The following is a 16,995-nucleotide window of genomic DNA, read 5'->3' as shown; positions in this document are numbered from 1 at the left end:
GAAAGTTTCAGAATTAAAGTTGCTTATCAAAGGCAAAGTTCATCTTTCATAGACTTCTCGTGTTTTATCGGTTAAGGCGTCGCACCAAAAAGCACATCCATCAAGAGAGGGAGGGCTGGAGCCGATCCCAGCTGACATTGGGCGAAGGCGGGATGCCAGTCCATGGCAGGGCTGACATGTAGACGGACAACCATTCACACCTACGGGCCATTCAGATCATCAATTAACCCATCCCCATGTCTTTGTCTCCCTATGACTGTGGGAGGAAGCTGTAGAACCCAGAGAGAACCCATGCTTATACGGGGAGAACATGCAAAGAAGGAAAAAAGCACATTCTGCACATAATTTGACAACAAATTGACTTTCAATCACAGAGGACTGTAGACAAAATGACTTTGTCCTCTAAATGGTTGAGTAGGTGTAGCTTGTAATCTCAACAGTGAAGATTTTCAAGAATCCCATGAAAGCAGTGAGTTCAAAAACAAAACTTCATACACTTGTTCCTTAATGAAAACATAATGTAGTTTGGGGGGGTTGGGGGCATTTAATGACAAAACATGGAATCAGACATGTATTCAAGACAACAGTGAGGATTAAATTGTTTAAAATTTAATCTGCAAAAGACCACAACAATTATACAATATTACATAAAATGTGATTTGAGGTTAGAGTTAAGGTTCACAGTGATTCAAACGCTATGATATGGGGACGTCTAAGCCTGGGTCTCACTAAAAGACCATGAGCAGCTTTTTACAGAACTACATTAATGCTTGTCCAGCTTCAGTAAGACACAATAAAACACTAAACACAATATGGAGGGGAAAACAAAAATCACTCTGCTATGCTATAATGATGTACACAACTGGCACGATTACTGTAAACCTATATACATGTGGCTGGAACTACCAATGAAATCCTTTAGGAAACGTCTAAGTTGCTGGTTATCTTCTTATTGGCAAAATAAAAAAAAATATCTGCTAGTCAAAAACTTAACTCAGCATTACATTTTAACCAGATAAGGGGATAATGACGATAATAAATACCCAAATTCATAATTGCTTACAATGAAAGTTTAACATGTTTTAAACCAGACCAACCAGTCTAATGTATATATAAACCAGAGAAGCTATTAATAGAAGTGTCAATAGATGAATGCAAAAAAAACAATGATGATGCACATTTGGATATACGTCAGACACTAAAGCTGCACCCTGTAACTCCAGTGACAAAGAATTTTTAGTTCAGGAATAATCCAGTCCATCTTCATTCCTGAGGAAGCTGGACAGATACTTAGGACTCATCAGTCTTTAGAAAGTAAAAAAAAAAAAAACCATAAAGTGAAACTGACTGCACTCAGTGACATGACCAACAGCACAAGTTGTTTTTGGGGAAACTAGTCTTCAACTTTGAGCCAGCCATTTTTATAGTCCATCAGTAGCTCTAGGTAGTACTTCCACTCTGGCTCGCTGTCATACCTAACCTCAAATATAGTCTTTAGAGGGTTGGTGTGGGCTTCGTGGATACGCAGCACTTCCCCTCTGTACCACACTTCTGATTTGTCGTCTTCTTCGTACAGATGACGAATCCTCTTTCCCACCAGGTCTGGGTAGAACCTCATGGCTCTCTGGGCCCGCTGGACGGCCGAACGCAGGACCCACCGCCTCCTGTGTTCGGCGCTGTGGCAGGCAGACAAGTAGGGGCAGTATTTGATCTTTAAGAGTGACCGGCGTTTTCTTTTGGAAGACTTGCTAAGGGGTCTCAAGGCGTGAGAGAAGCTCCCTGTTCTGTGCCACTTGTGAGTTACTTTGGGCGACCTCCGGTGGAGGTCCCTCTTCATGCTCACGTCTCCCTCCCCGTCATCAATCTGTAACAGGGAAGGATCGGCAAATGTCCCCGAGTCTGAAATAGCTTGGTAGCGGTCCTTTTTTCGGTTTAGACCTGTACTAAACATCCTCCTCAGTTTGAGAATCACGCCTGAACAATTCCTGAATTGATCTGGAGATTTGCCTCTGACGGGCTGCAGACTGTATTTCTCAGTTTCTGTGTCACTGGGAGATGGAGAAAGGTTGTCAGAGGTCAAAGGGCACATCCATGAATCCTCAAAAGTTGCGCTTAGCGGAATGAGTGAAGCATCTTGCTCAGCAACCAAACAGTCACTTCCTCTATTCTCAGTTCCTTCAGACTGATGATGGCCACACCAGGTTCTCCCACTTAATGGATCCAGCTCATCTCGACCTACAGCCTTCTCTGTGTCATCCGCCTCTTCCTCTTCTGACAAACTGTTGTCCAGAAACAGACGCCTTGAACTGCTCTTTACCCTGCTTTTTGTTCTATTCCTGTTAAAACTGGATTTTTTCCTCTGGTCCTTCGGATGTCTCTGTGGGTGTGGCTCTGAGGGTGAGGCTTGTGAGGCAGCGGCGTCTGAAAATACGGGAGTCCTGCCGCTAATAGTCCCCTCACAACCTTCATCCTTTTCTCTGTCAGCAGCATAATCCATATCTAATCCTGCAACACAGGGAATATAGCACTTAGGAGAGGTCAATTAAAAAAAAAAGACATACAAAAGGTAACAGAGTTTATAGAGTTAATTTAGTGATCAGGGAGTGGATGTTCAGGATTTGTGACTCAACAATTATATTAAATAAATAAATTCATTTTTTTTTCACCAACAGATGATTAAAAAACAAAAAAGCAAGCTAGCAACCAAAGATTCCAACACAGGTCGACAAATCAATGCTCACATGGCCGCATATTCAGCACTCAAGAACAATGAGAAACTATTCTACTTATATCAGCAGACCTGGATATAGGACAGCATGATCCTCCACCATGAAACACCCTTTCAGCAAAGACAGAATAGAAAGCTGTGGGAGTAAACGGGGAGTCAGCTGCTCCAAGGGGCGCCATCGGGGAGGGATAACACAGCAGCGAGGTGGTAGTACGACGAGGGAAATGTTCATGTGTCAAAGTCAAGTGCAAACCATGTGAACGGTTAATAACGCAGCACTGAATGGAAACTCGGTTAAGCCAAATTCAGTTTGCAGAAGGTTGTGCCAATTATAACAGACATGGCTAAACGGTGATATAAAGGACAAGTATGTCTTTCTTATTAACAAATCCCATGAAAACACTAAAGCAAACAATGAATCGGTCTGTGCAGCCAAAGCCTGAAGCAGCTTATTCCTCACAGCCATAGACCTGCATTGTTGTACAAAAACACATAAATGAGCCACTGCACTCTTATGCTCCTTCGTTATGATCAACGTGGGCACTGTCATTTATTTCAAGACAATCACCGGAGCCAGAAATACTCCCAAAGTCCATACAAACACACCATTTATTCCCATTTGAGTAACATTTGTAAAAAGCTTTCAAACGGTATAAAGCGGTTTTTTTTTTTTTAGGAAATCACTGAGCATCATTTTTAGGATTTTTTAACCTTCAATAGCAACAAATGGGCTTCGATTAGGTCTTTTCATGAGATTTGTTAACAATAAAAAAAAAAATGTAAAAATACTTTGCCAGACTCATTTTTTCACAGCCCAAAATTGTTTAGGCTCACTTCCCTCTATGACTAAACAGCACAGATGCAATTTTTTTGAGGGAACTGGTCAGCTAAAAACTGATCACCACCTTCTCATCTGCTGAAAATGTGCCAGTTAGTCCCTGTTTGTGTAGCAGGCTTTCACTTCCTTCCTCCGGTAATGTGATCCAACAGCCTGCCTCACAATCTTTAAGGTCCACCAATGCTATCGAAGTAAAGCATGAAGGAGAGTTTCATTTGATCACAAATACCCCAGCTCAGCACCTTTCCCTCCACCCCATCATAACACATGTAGTGCAATCATGCAACACATTGTGATTGGTTAGTTGGTGAAAGTTAGCAAAAAAGGTTTCCTTCTTTCCAATCAGACGAAGCAAAGCGTAGTGAGATTGAGGGACAACATAAAAAATAAATATACCTGGACTCTCTTTTGGACATCAGCTGAGGTTGATTCTGTAAAAAATAAATGGATTTTATATTGAATATTTATTGTTTATTGTGATTTGTTCTTTAGAAAAGGGCCAATAATGGATAAGACTAGTTGTGGGGAAAACATGATACAGTTAACAGTCAAAATATAAATGCATAGGAACCATCAACCCAACAGGGATTTCCAGAAATATGCAAGAAAAAGCAGGAAGGACCTTTCAGTATTTGTACAAGCTACCAACACTTCTATCTGAAACCGTATGAATGTTCTCAGGCACTCTTACGATCATAAATCACAGTAAGAAATGTAATGGAATTTAACTATCCTTGCACATCCTGTGTCCCCTGAGTGACCTTTTGCAGGCTTGCTACTCTGCTGGCTATAGCCTTGTTATTTCTTTCTTTTCCTCACTTCCCTTCTGTCTGTTTTATGGGCAGATGTGACTTCAATACTGCGCTCTTGTTCTGTGGAGACCATTGATCTCTGTGTGATCCGAGCCCGTTATACACAAAAGACAACTTGTTTCTCAATCTTTATTTCAGATCTGCACAACAGAACGTATTACACCTAAAGCTTACTTTTAAGCCAAATCATGCTTTTCACTTATGACTAAAGCTGAAAAGTAACATTTGTCAGGTTGTCTGACCAATACGTCGAACTCACAAAATATATTGCAATCTTAGTGCTGAAGAAGTGCCCTAAAACAAATGCCCATTATTCATCAATTCCCTGTTTCCTTCATGAACTTCTGGGTTGGATGTCTACAACATCTCTAATGTGTCTGGCTTGATACCAGAAAACAGAAAGTACTATCATACCACCCTAGAGCACAGACAGAATAAGCACTAAAATATGTAGCTTTGACCAAAATGACATCACCTGAAGCAAATGTGAAGCGAACATGCACTCACCCAGATGTTTGCAGACACAGGCGTAATACAAAAGGTTGACCACGTCGGCGTAGATGTCTGGCAGGTGTTTGAGGGACATTAGCCTTCTGAGCTTGGAGGAACAGGCTCGTTTGTGGAACTGGATGAGGAGCTTCTCTTCGGAGAGCGTGGTGGGCCGCAGCTCCACCCGGTGCTCCTGCAGGACCTGGTCAATGAAGCTGCCCTGGACCGTGGGAAAGAGCAGCTCCTTCACCACCAGCATGGGGAGGAACACGGCGCCCGTCCTTATGACGTGTGGGAAAGGACAGCGCTCCAGGGAGGTGTACTCCCTCAACCTCTCAAGGACCTTATCGAGCGACGACCTTATCTCCTCGTTGAGCCACGCCTCTCTGGCTTTCCCCCCCAACAAACAAGAAACCTTCTGGACTTTTGTCGAAGGCGACGTCGGCTCAATCAGTTCCAACTTAGAGGACCAGCTTCTGAGCACCTGCTCCGAAGAGGCAGACACAAAGTTGGATACTAGCTTGCAGAGGGAATGGTGCAACTCCAAGAAGTGCTTGCGGACTGGCATTTGGACCTCTAGTCTTGGTATACATTCAGGGATCGGCTGTGCGGGGGGCTTCTCTGGGGGCGGGGCGGGGCGAGAGTGTTTCGTGTCACAGAGAATTAAATTGTAGGTGGAAAGTTTCAGACACTGGGGAGGAATGTTTTTGAAGTTAACTTTGTTCTCAGGTGGTTGAGGTGGAGTAATGGATTCGGGCTGCGGCGTGCTCGCCTGTTCGCACGGCGTGCACGCGTCGCCCTGAGACGAGGAGTGCATCTGTGCGGTCACCTCACCAGGTTTGGACTCGTGTGAAGCACCAGTCTCACTTTCATCCGCTAATGGGGGTTTACTTTCAAGTCCATCGGGTTCACATTTCTTTATCACCAACATGGGCTCACTGTCGGATGAATCGGTCTCGTCGGGTTCTTTTTTTATCGTTATTTTGCTGCAGTCCTTCTGACTAACAGGACTTTCTGTGGAGTTATCTGTGTCTGAGGGATCTACTTTTTCAACTTTAACATGTTTTGGTTCAAAGATTTCTACTGCAGGCTTCTCCGTTGGAGTATCTGCACACTTTTTTTTGGAAACTAGACAGACAACAGACTGCTGTTCATCTTGATTGTGCCTTTTCGCTTTGATGTCTGGCTTGGTTTCAGTTTCACGGTGCTCAGCTGACTGTACCACTCTCTGAGGTACCCTGCCTGGAAATAACACTCCGGAGGCCTGCAGATATGCTTGGTAAGGTGCCAGACTGAAGACATTGTCAATAACTGGCATAGGAGGAGAGTCAGTGTGATTTCCTACTTTCTCCATTTCCACACTTAGACGTTTCTTAGGAGGTACCGCTTCACATAAATCTCTATACTCTTCTTTTATTCTAAAGGGTGAAGGTGAGTGAGAAAAACTTCTCTTCAGGCAACCTTTAAGAAAAGAACTGCCTGAACCGGATGCAGGGCTTTTGTTTTTATTTCCTGGTGCAACAGGAGAAGGAGGAGAAATTATTTTTTGGACATTTGCGCCATTAGGTACAGCTGCGTGGACTCTATCTGAACCGTGATGCGGTGACTGAGGCGGCCATAGCACTGGGGAAAAGGGAAGGATTTTTGGCTTTTTCTGACACACAACATCGTCTTCACAGGGGGAATAGTCCAGGATCCGATCCATGTTCAAACCAGCTGGTGGATAGTTGGGTCGGTCTAAGTGCAGGCTGGTGAGTGGGTGAAAAAACCTGGTCATTTGTATGCCGGATGGTGAGACTCCAGGTTGGTGTAAATGTCTTGTTGGGTCCACGCGCAGGAACGGTGAGTTGGTGTGTGGTTGGTCAACATACAGGCTGGGTTTGTCCTTGTGCAGGTCGGCTGCAGATGCCATGGGGTGCTTCACGTATTGGCTGGATGGGGAAATATTTAGGCGATGAGAATGCAAGCCAGGTGACACTTGTTGCCTTTTTAGGGGGGCTCTCATTTGGCTTGCATTTAAATGAAATCTGGGAACTGCATAACATGGATAGTCAAAGCCCTGCATCAAGGCATGATTTGGTAACCTTTCAGCGGTGGGCAAAGGAATCTCACCACGGAGTGACTGAGGCACTATATAATGCTCCCGTGGGTTTGAGATTGCGTGTTTGAGAATAACAGACACATCTTCTCTCTGCTTGCACCGTGTCCTGTTTTCTACCTCCACATTTTCCTGGGAGTAGTAAAACATCGGGCGCTGTGTTAGCTGGCCATATTTGGACATGGGAGAATGTTCCTGATAAACCTCTGAGGTCATATGCTCATATGTGGGATGGGAGGAGTAGAAGCTGGGGTAGCCTCTGGGGGAAGTCTGTAAACGCTGGCTGTGCTCGCTCGGAGAACCGAACAGCGTGCGAGTCGGGGTGCATGGGTAACTGCTGTAGTTTGGGTCAATCATAGCAGGAAATGCCCTTGCTCTCCCTGGGCTGAACGTCTCCACAGTCCTCCTCTTTAGTGGCTCTCCACTGGACTCAGTCTGTAAACCTCTCTGTTGCGGCAGCGCGTCTTGTGCCTTCCTCTGGTTGGGCGGTTTTTCAGAGTAGTGAGTGTCAGTTTGCATCCAATCATGGTGATATACAGTGTGTGGTATCCTCGGAGAGCCATGCTCCACACTGTATCGCTGTCCTATCACACAGCCCGGATCATTACAGCAAGGGGGGTTATGCAAATAAACTGGTTTAGGAATTGCTAAGTAAACAGCGTTTTCAGACGGGGGAGATGAATCCTCGCCTCTAGTTTTTTGTTTTCTAACAACCACTGATGCAGCAGCAGTCGGACTGCTGATCCCAGGACTTTTAGTGTACAACGTAAAGCCCTGTTTTTCTGGGGCGTGATGCAGAGAGGAAGAATGAGGATGGCCTTCCTCTGAAGAAGAGCTGTCTTGCCTGTAAATGATGTGGTTTTGTCCCTCCATGCCAGAGAGGTGAGTCACAGGACTTCTGCCATCCAGCAGGGAGGTCTTTGAGTTGCTCCAAGCCGGAGCGAACCCTGCTGCGTCCTTTCCTCTGGTATCATAAGTGAAGTAAGCCCCGCTGTACTGCAGCATCTCCTTACTCAGGAAACCAGACATATCTTGAGGTTTTGCCAGTCCTGCGGAGGCCACAGTCCCGTCCAATAACGGCATCTTGCTTCGAAACACTGGGTCAACCACCGTGTGCATCGACTGGCTGCTCATCATAAGGTAACTTCGTTGTGATGGTGCAATGATATGGCTCCAGACCTGAGAATATAATAAAGACAATTAGACCCTGGTATTCATTGTTTAATATCCACACCAATCTTTTAAGAAGCTTCATTAATAAGCTACATCAGAGGAAAGCAGAGCAAAAACACTTTTTGAACACAGTCATCATTAGATAACCGCTAGCTTGAGGCGTTTTAACAACCACTGTGAATCTTGTGGCTCATCACATGTCACAAACACCCTTATCAGCCGATGCACATAGGTGGAGGCCAAATGCAACAAGCAGCGAAGACGAAACGTGTGACGCTTAGGCAAGATATATTCGTGAATCAGTTTCCTCCAGACAGCCAATGTGAGGGTTGCAGCATGTTGCAATACACAAAGCAGCTTTCATGGCAGAGCCTACAGCATTCCCAGCTACGGCAGTGATATAATGTAAATATGATGCGATGCTGCATTGGATGTTTTATGGCCTAGCCCATGGCTCATTTCAGATGTGTCATCACCGTGGCGACGAAGAGCTTCGGTCTGGCTTTTATCAAACCAGAACTTATCACCTGATCTGACACGCACTTCTCATCTTGTATTAATGTCCTGAGAACTAACGCCACAGCAGACTGCGTGCGTGTTTCTATTCTGCATTCTCTTACCACAAACATTGAGTCATACCATCAGTTCCTTCTTCACACTCTTCTCCCATACAGAAACATGTTACACAATACTACAACTCGGTACATTTAAGACGTTTAGATGAACACCAAAATGTATGCCCAGTCTTTAATGACATGCTGGGAAATTAATTTAATATATAACAACAATTTGACAGATATTGGCCCATCACAACCAGTCCACAAATACTCTTTCCACAACTCTGCTTCTCATATGAACACATTTTCTGTCAAGTGTATCAAGGACTGTATCAAGCTCTGCACTTCACAGCACATAGCATTTTTTTTTTTTTTTTTGCCAGAAGGTAAAATTATCTGTTTCAGTTTCTGTTTCATCTTTAAATAGCGTTTTTCATTTCCCCTTTAGCCAAGATATTCAGTTTATAATCATACAAGTGAAGGAAAAGCATCAAATCCTCCCAACTGACAGCTGGAACCAATGAATGTTGGCATTTCAGTTTTCAATAAAGATTGTTGTGGATGTAATTGTATACATAAATTGTACTTTACGCTATGAACACCCTGTGGCAAATTCAATATGAGTGAAATCCACAGATGTCCCTTTAAATCATAGAAGTTAATAAAAAGCTAAAGTAATAATACTGGCTTTTCCTGCAGGTACTTGAATGTAACAGCTCGCGCACACACACAACCTGTCTGACACCCTCAAGTTTGGCGTGGGAGGAGAAGGAAAGAGGATCTCATCACGTGATAATAATATAACTGCCACACTGCGTGCACCAGGATGACACCGTTTAAGGTTGTCTTTTCTATTTGTTTTCTTTTTAACTTGTGTGTTCTTCCGCTGGTGGACAATCATTTCTAATGTCACCTGCATCTAAAACATATCATTGCGCAAAAACATCCCGGCTGTCTTTTGACGGGGAGCCAAAGTCAGAGCTGCCAATACATGTTGAAACCCCCCGCGCGCGCGCACACGCGCACACGCGCACACGCACACACACACACACACACACACACACACACTCTCTTAAAGTGAAACTGATATGATAATACCAATAATATCGGTGACACATGTCGGTCGCGTGAAGGTTTCAGTGAAACAAACACCCCACGCGGGCGTCGTTAAGACCCAATCCAGGCTCATGCGGAGCGCACGAGCCACGTCGTGCAAACAGATGCTATCAGGCCATCCTGTTGACACTTCGCAGAGAAGACGGCTTTATCTGCACATCGAGAGGAGGGATGTGGTTTCGGCTGTGTGCATGGAGGAAACTGCTCAGGGGTGGCTCTCCAAACCACCGAAAGCCGCACGTTGTTAACGACGTAGCGACGTTTGGTTTTGTGTGCGTAGCTGTGCACGCGTGTACCCGCAGATCCCGCACTGCCGGTCTGATGTGGGACGAGGGGTGATGGAGAAGGTGACTTCCGTAAGCAAACCGTCCTTAAACCGCGTCGGAGGGGGGGGGGGGGGGGGGGGGGCGGGCTTCCAAATTGCAAATCAAATTGGAAGTCAGTCAAAAAGTTATAATCTGATTAGTTTGTCGATTAAGACAAGTTTTATCATATCAGACGTTCGCGTGACATGACAAAAAAAAAAGCAGTAAATCGACTCATCTCGGAGCATGGGAAGTTAAATTCCGATAAACGTGTCTTCGCAACTGTTTGCATTGATGTCATGTGTCTTATTCGCCCCCATGAGAACACATTGGCTCGTTGTCCTGCCAGCAGGACCTGTCTGCTTCAAACGCAAATCATATGAAAATAATCCACGCGAACATAGCGCGAGTGATTTCCATACGAGCCGCGAACGCGTCGCAGACCACACTGTGCCCCCCCCTCCCAAAAAAAGACAACCGTTTCTAAAACTTGCGGATACTTTTGGCCACATGAAAAAAAAAAAGTTTCACAATCTGTCACGCTTTCTCAGAAGAGACACTCCGCGCGTGTTCGATCAACGCGATCTATTTTGTCTCATAATCTGTCGATCACTTGGACGTTTGGAGATTGAGTGGTAAATATGTTGTCCTTACCTCGCCTCTGTGACAGTAAGTGATTTCCACAAAGACTCCATGAAACGCAAAACTTCTGAGAAAGGAGGTCAAACGGGTCTCGTCGGTGGACCGGGTCAGTCCGGATGCGCCACACAAAATCCCACCGAATGAAAGCGAGGGCCCGGAGAGGTCCGATCGGCTCGCCCGAAGTCCACGCGGCTTTTAGAGAAGTTAACAAACTGAAGAAAAGACAAAAGGGAGGAGGAGGATGGTCTTTGATCAATAGGCGGAGTCACACCCTTCTGTCTATCCGCGGCTGCTTTTCTGCACATGTGCTGTTTTCCCGCTTGTCACTTTCTCACTTTTATTTGCTTTATCTGCCCGGCCACCAGCTGGCTGCTGATGCCACCTTCATAATCACGTGGCGTTTATTAATCACAAGTGTCTGCCATTGGTTTCTAAATCACCAAAACTAAGTAAGAAAAAAAACAGACGTAAGAAAGTATTTTTTCTTATGTCTTATTTCTTTTTTTTATTTGTTGCTCATTCACATAGTTCTCGGAGAGTCTGGGTGTTACCCCACTGCTCTTTTATAAAAGTAAACTATATAAGACAGAGTCATGATGTTTTTTTTTAATAAAACAAGAAAACGTAAAGGATTTGGATGACTCCTCGCTGATGATATCTGAAAATGTAATTTAATGCTGATTCAAATGTATGTTTTAAAAACATAATGGTCAGGCCTGCTAGTCCCATGCAGGTAGTGCTGTATACAGACTTTCATAGGTCACACGCAGCACAAAAAGGATGACGTATTGGATTTTTTTTAAATAAGAGCATAATTATCCTGCATATAAGTAGCTGGTAGAGACAAAAATGAGGAGGAGGCCCCAGCACAGAATCACCATGTGTTGAGCTCATCCTAATGGAGTTAATGGTTGACTTTGGTTGGCCAAAGTTAAAATCAGGTCAGCTATTACCTCAGACAGACATGTCCCATATTTGTCCATGTGCCTGGTTGACACACACACACACATCATTCATTAACATTGTAATATCACCAGTAATGTTTGATTCAGCAGCCGATCGCTACATTAAGACATCCGGCATTGTCGTGAACCCCTAAATTCTTCCACTTTGGCTGGATTCACCCATCTGTATGAGTTCATTGCTTGTTGCACTTGCATCATATCAGCCCCTCCTCCTTTGTGAGTTGAAGGCTAATTTGTGTGTCCCGTAGGACTGCCACCGTTTGGTCTAGACAAGTCGGGAGCTCCCATCGTTCCCTGTGGCCTCGCAGGTAAAGAGAGTCTTGTCAAGGGGTTTGACTGAGGAGTGGAGGCTGAAACTTTTTCCCCACGGAGTGCTTTCACGTCTCCCTTATTTCCAGTTACCATGGCAACGCAGCTTAAGGCTAACCAACACAGAGCGTTAAGGGGCAGTGTGCCATATGGATACAGCAACACAAATCCTTGTAAAAAAAGTTGCATTAAAGCATCAAATGTTTGCATTACAGTATTGAGCGCTGGAAAGGTAAATAGACATATACGTTATAGGGCAAAGTGTTGTCCGAAATACTCAAACACCCAGAAACCCCCCTGGGAAACTGCTGCTGGCAGCCAAGTTAGTGAATGATTATACAGAATGAAGAGATTATTTGATTTTGGTCTTTCCTTTGAGATCTGCTGCCTCATATTTCCACATTCCTCTGTGAAACGTCCTTCTGTTAAATATCTAATATGTTACCAATTATGCATAGCAAACATTCAGCAGATAATTGTATAACTATTGGACTATTAACTCTGGTAGAATGTTCCATTCAAAGTGTCCATATCGTGGATAGAAAGAAACTACAGTGTCATGGTGATAAATGCATCATGACTGAGCAAAGAGCAGCAGGACTTTGGCAATGTGAGTTTGTATCAAAAGCAATACAGCAATCTGAAGGCTACTGAATTCAGTAATTACAGATACACTTCCCTACCTCCCTGAAAGCTCTGTGTCTCCATTCCATACACTACTGTTTCCCTTTTTTCCTTTACCCATATGGAGTTGTTTTTCAAAACATAACAGTGTCTTATCTAGCATCCCCAAATTTTTTCACAATTTATCACTGTGGGACTGAGAAGATAAGAGTCTGTCACAGCCGTAGAGATGACACATTTTAATAACTCACTTTGGTGAAACTGACTAAACAAGAGCTTATCACGGGATGCATTTTAATAACCTATCTCTGTGAAACTCACTAAACAGAAGCTTTTCACAGCCATAGGGAGGAACGTCAAACCAACACACATGACGTTATAGACTACAAGCAGTGAAAACAATGTATTATCACAGAAAATATATAGACACATTAAATGGATACAGGCAGTTAATAGGACAAGTGTTTTTTTTTTTCAAACAGTTCTTCTCTCCACTCACAGATTAATAATTGTATTTATTAGTTCACCAAAAAAGATTTGAACACGAGTAAAAATTCTTGCTGAAACACATACAAGCTATAATTTGGGCCCGTTAGCTTTTATTATTCATTTACCTGATTCTGGTGTCTCTCTGTGTCAAACACCATTATGTCCCACTAAACACAATGGGTTTCTACTCTGGTATCAAACACACACTCTCACTCCAACGCATTCCCACATTCCTTTCTTTTGGTGTTTTGCTCTCCATGCAGTGGCCTTGGTTACATAGTTTAGATTTCTTGAAGATACTCAATGTAACAAACATTCATGAATATAATATATAATTAAAAAAACTTTTATCTTTGAGACTTACTTCTAATGGCGCAAAAAACAACAACTTTGTGCTTGTGTGTGACCCAGAGTGCGTTACAAAGTACACATAATGAATATATAAAGTACTGTCACACGTTCCATTCAAATGTAATTTCTAATTGTAAGGGGTTGTGGTGACACAGAGGGAGTACAGCAGGTGATCTCTCAGGATGTCGTTTCTGATGAAACACTGCCAAACATTCCCAGAGGCGTGCAACTATACACGTTGAGCCCAGAGACTGCTCGAGTATCAACAGTCCCTCCTCTGCAGCAGTATAGATCTAGACTACAACACACTTAACAAATTCACTAATGCAACACTTCATAGTTCAACACTGAAGTTAATATTTGACTCAACCTACAGCCAGCTCACAGAATGCACATATACTGGGGGGGGAATGTGTGTTTTGTGTGTATTCTGGGTCATGATATGACTAGAAGAATGTTTCATCTGGAAAGCAGTTTGACATTTCACATTTAGACTACAGCCTATCTGTAGTTTTGATGATTCTCCCGTATTGTGAGAACAGGGTGTTATTCCCATTAGGCGCACCTGCAGGCTGCACACTCCTCCACAGGGCTGTCGGCGACGTGGCCCTCTGCGTCGTCGTGGCTGATGTAATGCTCCTTTGGCATCATTGACATAATTATCACACAGCAGCCAATAGCAGCAGGACAAGTTATGGTTCAGGGAAGGTTTTTTTGCCTGGAGAGCCATTCACATGTTTCCATGTGCTGCAACCTCGAAAGCTCAACGGTATCAATGCCCCTGCATATTTGCAAATCAAATTCCCCCCACCTCCCTTGGATTTGGTAGGACCAGACATAAACACAGATAAAATACTTATCTGGGGAGTATAGCCAAAAAAAAAAACACAAAACAATACTTTTTACCTTTTATTTGTTTTTATTTTCAACAAAACTGCTTTTAACTTGTAGCCCTTTGAGGTCTTCAGATGAAAATGGCACTACAAATAAAATGTAGTATTATTTATTATTATAAACAAAACATAAGCAGTGTAAATGTCGGTTATTAAAGGTTGAGTCCGTCAGCGAAGGGACATTTCAGTGTTTTGGAAATAAGTCCATGTTTACAGCTTGATGACAGGGAAACACAATTAATGATTCACAATTGATGCACGTGATCAGGAATACTTCCATGTTTTCTCAAGAGTGTTGTAAAACGATATAATGTGTAATAAAAAAAAGTTTAATAATCAACTTTATACCAACAGCTTTTAGATTGTGACTGTTATTGGTCACTTTTTTTTTGTTGTCTCTGGATGAAAATATTTGTGTATTTATATCTTAAAAGTGTTGTGAAATATAACTTGTTCTACATGATAATATTCCAGAGGAGATTGTCACCTACAAGTTTGAGTTCCTTACCATTAAAAGTAGGACAATGTTGCCATCTGCTTGGGCTCACTAATATATAAACAAAACATTGTTTGGTGTTTGGTTGAACATTCTCATCTGTCTTCTTTTGACACAGTCCAGAGCGCTTCCTTAGGAGATGGAGGGTTTTCACAGATATAAACAAGTGACACTAGTGAACCATGGGTTTCGTCATTTTTGACCTTTGGTGATAAGAGTCATGGTAAAAAGCACTTCTTAAAACTACAAAGGACTGGATATCATCTCATCTGAGTAACAATAGTGCTTTGTTACTAAAAAATATTGAATGAAAATATTGTATAGTATATGTCTAAAAAAAATACAAACCCAGTACCCAGTTGTCACTGGATCCAGGCCATCAGTACTTCAGCTGGCATTTCATGTTTTGTGTTCTGCAGTAGAGTCTGTCTGTCAAAGTGCCTTGTGGGAAGACACATAATTAACCCCATAGGAGCCACATAAAGATGAGTTCTCACGACCGAAAGATGAACATAATCAGACCATGTTCCTACGGATTCAAAGAAGAAGAATGTTGTTCACACTAAAATAAGTGACTGGATAAACATATACATTAAAAATTACTTTTTATTGCATGCATTATTGCAATGAACAGTTTACGGAAGTACATCTCTGCTGCTCATAATAAAAAACTTTTTTTTTTTTATTAAAGATATGTCTACATTCAAGAATCTCAATATTTCAGTCATTTCTGACTTCCCCTGTATTTCAACCACACAATTGAGTGAGACTCTTTTAAATGTCAAGATACCTATAATAACAATCAGAGCCTGTCCGTAGAACAAACAAGCACCTTAATGGCAGTGATAGCTTGCCCTGATAGGATTAAATTGCAGGACGTGAGCAACTGCTGTCCACCGCGTTCTCCACTTGACCAATTGTGAATGTATGCAGTAAACTGACATAACACAATAATGTGTTATGTCAGACGGATGTGCCCACATCCATGTGGAAAACTGTCAACACATGAACCGCATTTTCAATGTATTCACATAACCTTGATGACATGTAACTAAGGAAATGTTGCTCTGTAAACAACAGAAACAATACAGATTTCAATGTAATACGTCATGTCAGTATGATCTAATGAGGAAATGATGAGACATGTAAAAACATTTTTTTGGCTGATTAGGCTGCAGAGCTAGTCAAACTACGAGTCAACAAAGTCCATGTACTAATAAGATTGGTAAACATGCATGTTGCCCCGCAGCAAAACTAACAAAAGAGTCAGGAAGGTGCCAGTTAATGATAGTCTACACGCCCATGAAATCCCAACAATAAGTGAAACGGATAAAACCAACTGTGTGTTGTCATCGGTGTGTTGGACCTTACAGGTTTCGACACAAACTAGTTTTAAAGACCAGTCATCGTGCTTATTTGTGATGTTTTTGCTGCCAGCTGAATGTCCAAAACGATGTCATTTGCATGTTTCCTGAGATGCTTCATCTGGTTTCTGAAGATGATACTGGCTGATAATACTGACAATAGTGGATACCTCTGCCATGGCCCCTTTGCCTGCAACAAAGTAAAGAATTACAGAGTTACACAAACAACAAATTAGCAGTCAGTGGCCTGGAAGCAATGATACACAGAAGACATGTGCCGTACTTATTTCTCATGCACTTTTGCACAATTCTCCATACTCACAAACAAACTTTAATAAGCATATTATATTATGCCAGTAGTACGTCATAGTATATTCTTTCAAGGTCTGCATATCTATGCTGGGTCATATAAGTGCTTTGTTCAAGCCCATCAGTGCATCATGGGGACACAGCACTATCAGGGAGCTGGTGTTTTGAGTGTTCTGTATGATTTTCTTTTTAATAAAAAAAAAAAACTGCATTTTTTTTAACTTCCTCACATCACCACAAGACACATGAAGTAGTTAACAAAGCTGAAGAGGTGAGTAAGGACATAAAAAAAGATGTTATGCTTGGAGAACTATTTGCACAGAGGTGTATTCTCCCCAAAGCAATTCTGGGAATAGGCAATTATTGCAACAGTGTATCTTCTGCTGTACCAGTCTGTACATGACTTAGTTGTTAAACCTGATTAATACTTGATATCC

General features: G+C 42.6%; 2 protein-coding genes across 2 annotated transcripts in view; both read right to left on the bottom strand.

Moving 5' to 3' along the window:
• Window positions 1-593: 593 nt before the first annotated feature.
• cUnh15orf39 (chromosome Un C15orf39 homolog) lies at window positions 594-10,973 on the bottom strand. Its single transcript, XM_084018095.1, has 3 exons — window positions 10,771-10,973; window positions 4,886-8,144; window positions 594-2,505 (listed from the first exon to the last, which is right to left on the bottom strand). Exons 2-3 carry the CDS (start codon window positions 8,100-8,102, stop codon window positions 1,394-1,396), a joined length of 4,329 nt encoding a protein of 1,442 aa, XP_083874221.1. The 5' UTR covers window positions 8,103-8,144; window positions 10,771-10,973; the 3' UTR covers window positions 594-1,393.
• Window positions 10,974-15,473: 4,500 nt separating this feature from the next.
• Window positions 15,474-16,995, bottom strand: part of ppcdc (phosphopantothenoylcysteine decarboxylase) — a 4,947-nt gene continuing 3,425 nt past the window's right edge. Inside the window, exon 5 of the mRNA XM_084017215.1 lies at window positions 15,474-16,439. Within this exon, the coding sequence (XP_083873341.1) occupies window positions 16,342-16,439 (98 nt within the window). The 3' untranslated portion in view covers window positions 15,474-16,341. The remainder of the gene's footprint in view (window positions 16,440-16,995) is intronic.

The sequence above is a fragment of the Eutrigla gurnardus genome (genome assembly GCF_963514095.1).
Source record: "Eutrigla gurnardus genome assembly, chromosome: 9".
Lineage (NCBI taxonomy): Eukaryota > Metazoa > Chordata > Actinopteri > Perciformes > Triglidae > Eutrigla > Eutrigla gurnardus.
Note: the sequence above shows the minus strand (reverse complement) of the source record. Positions and strands in the feature narration are given on the sequence as shown.

Excerpts from the sequence above, each read along its gene's own strand:
- cUnh15orf39 (XM_084018095.1), bottom strand. The coding sequence starts at position 8,102 with ATGATGAGCAGCCAGTCGATGCACACGGTGGTTGACCCAGTGTTTCGA. Across the intron at positions 2,506-4,885 it reads CTGTGTCTGCAAACATCTGG|GATTAGATATGGATTATGCT; the intron begins GTGAGTGCATGT and ends CCTGTGTTGCAG.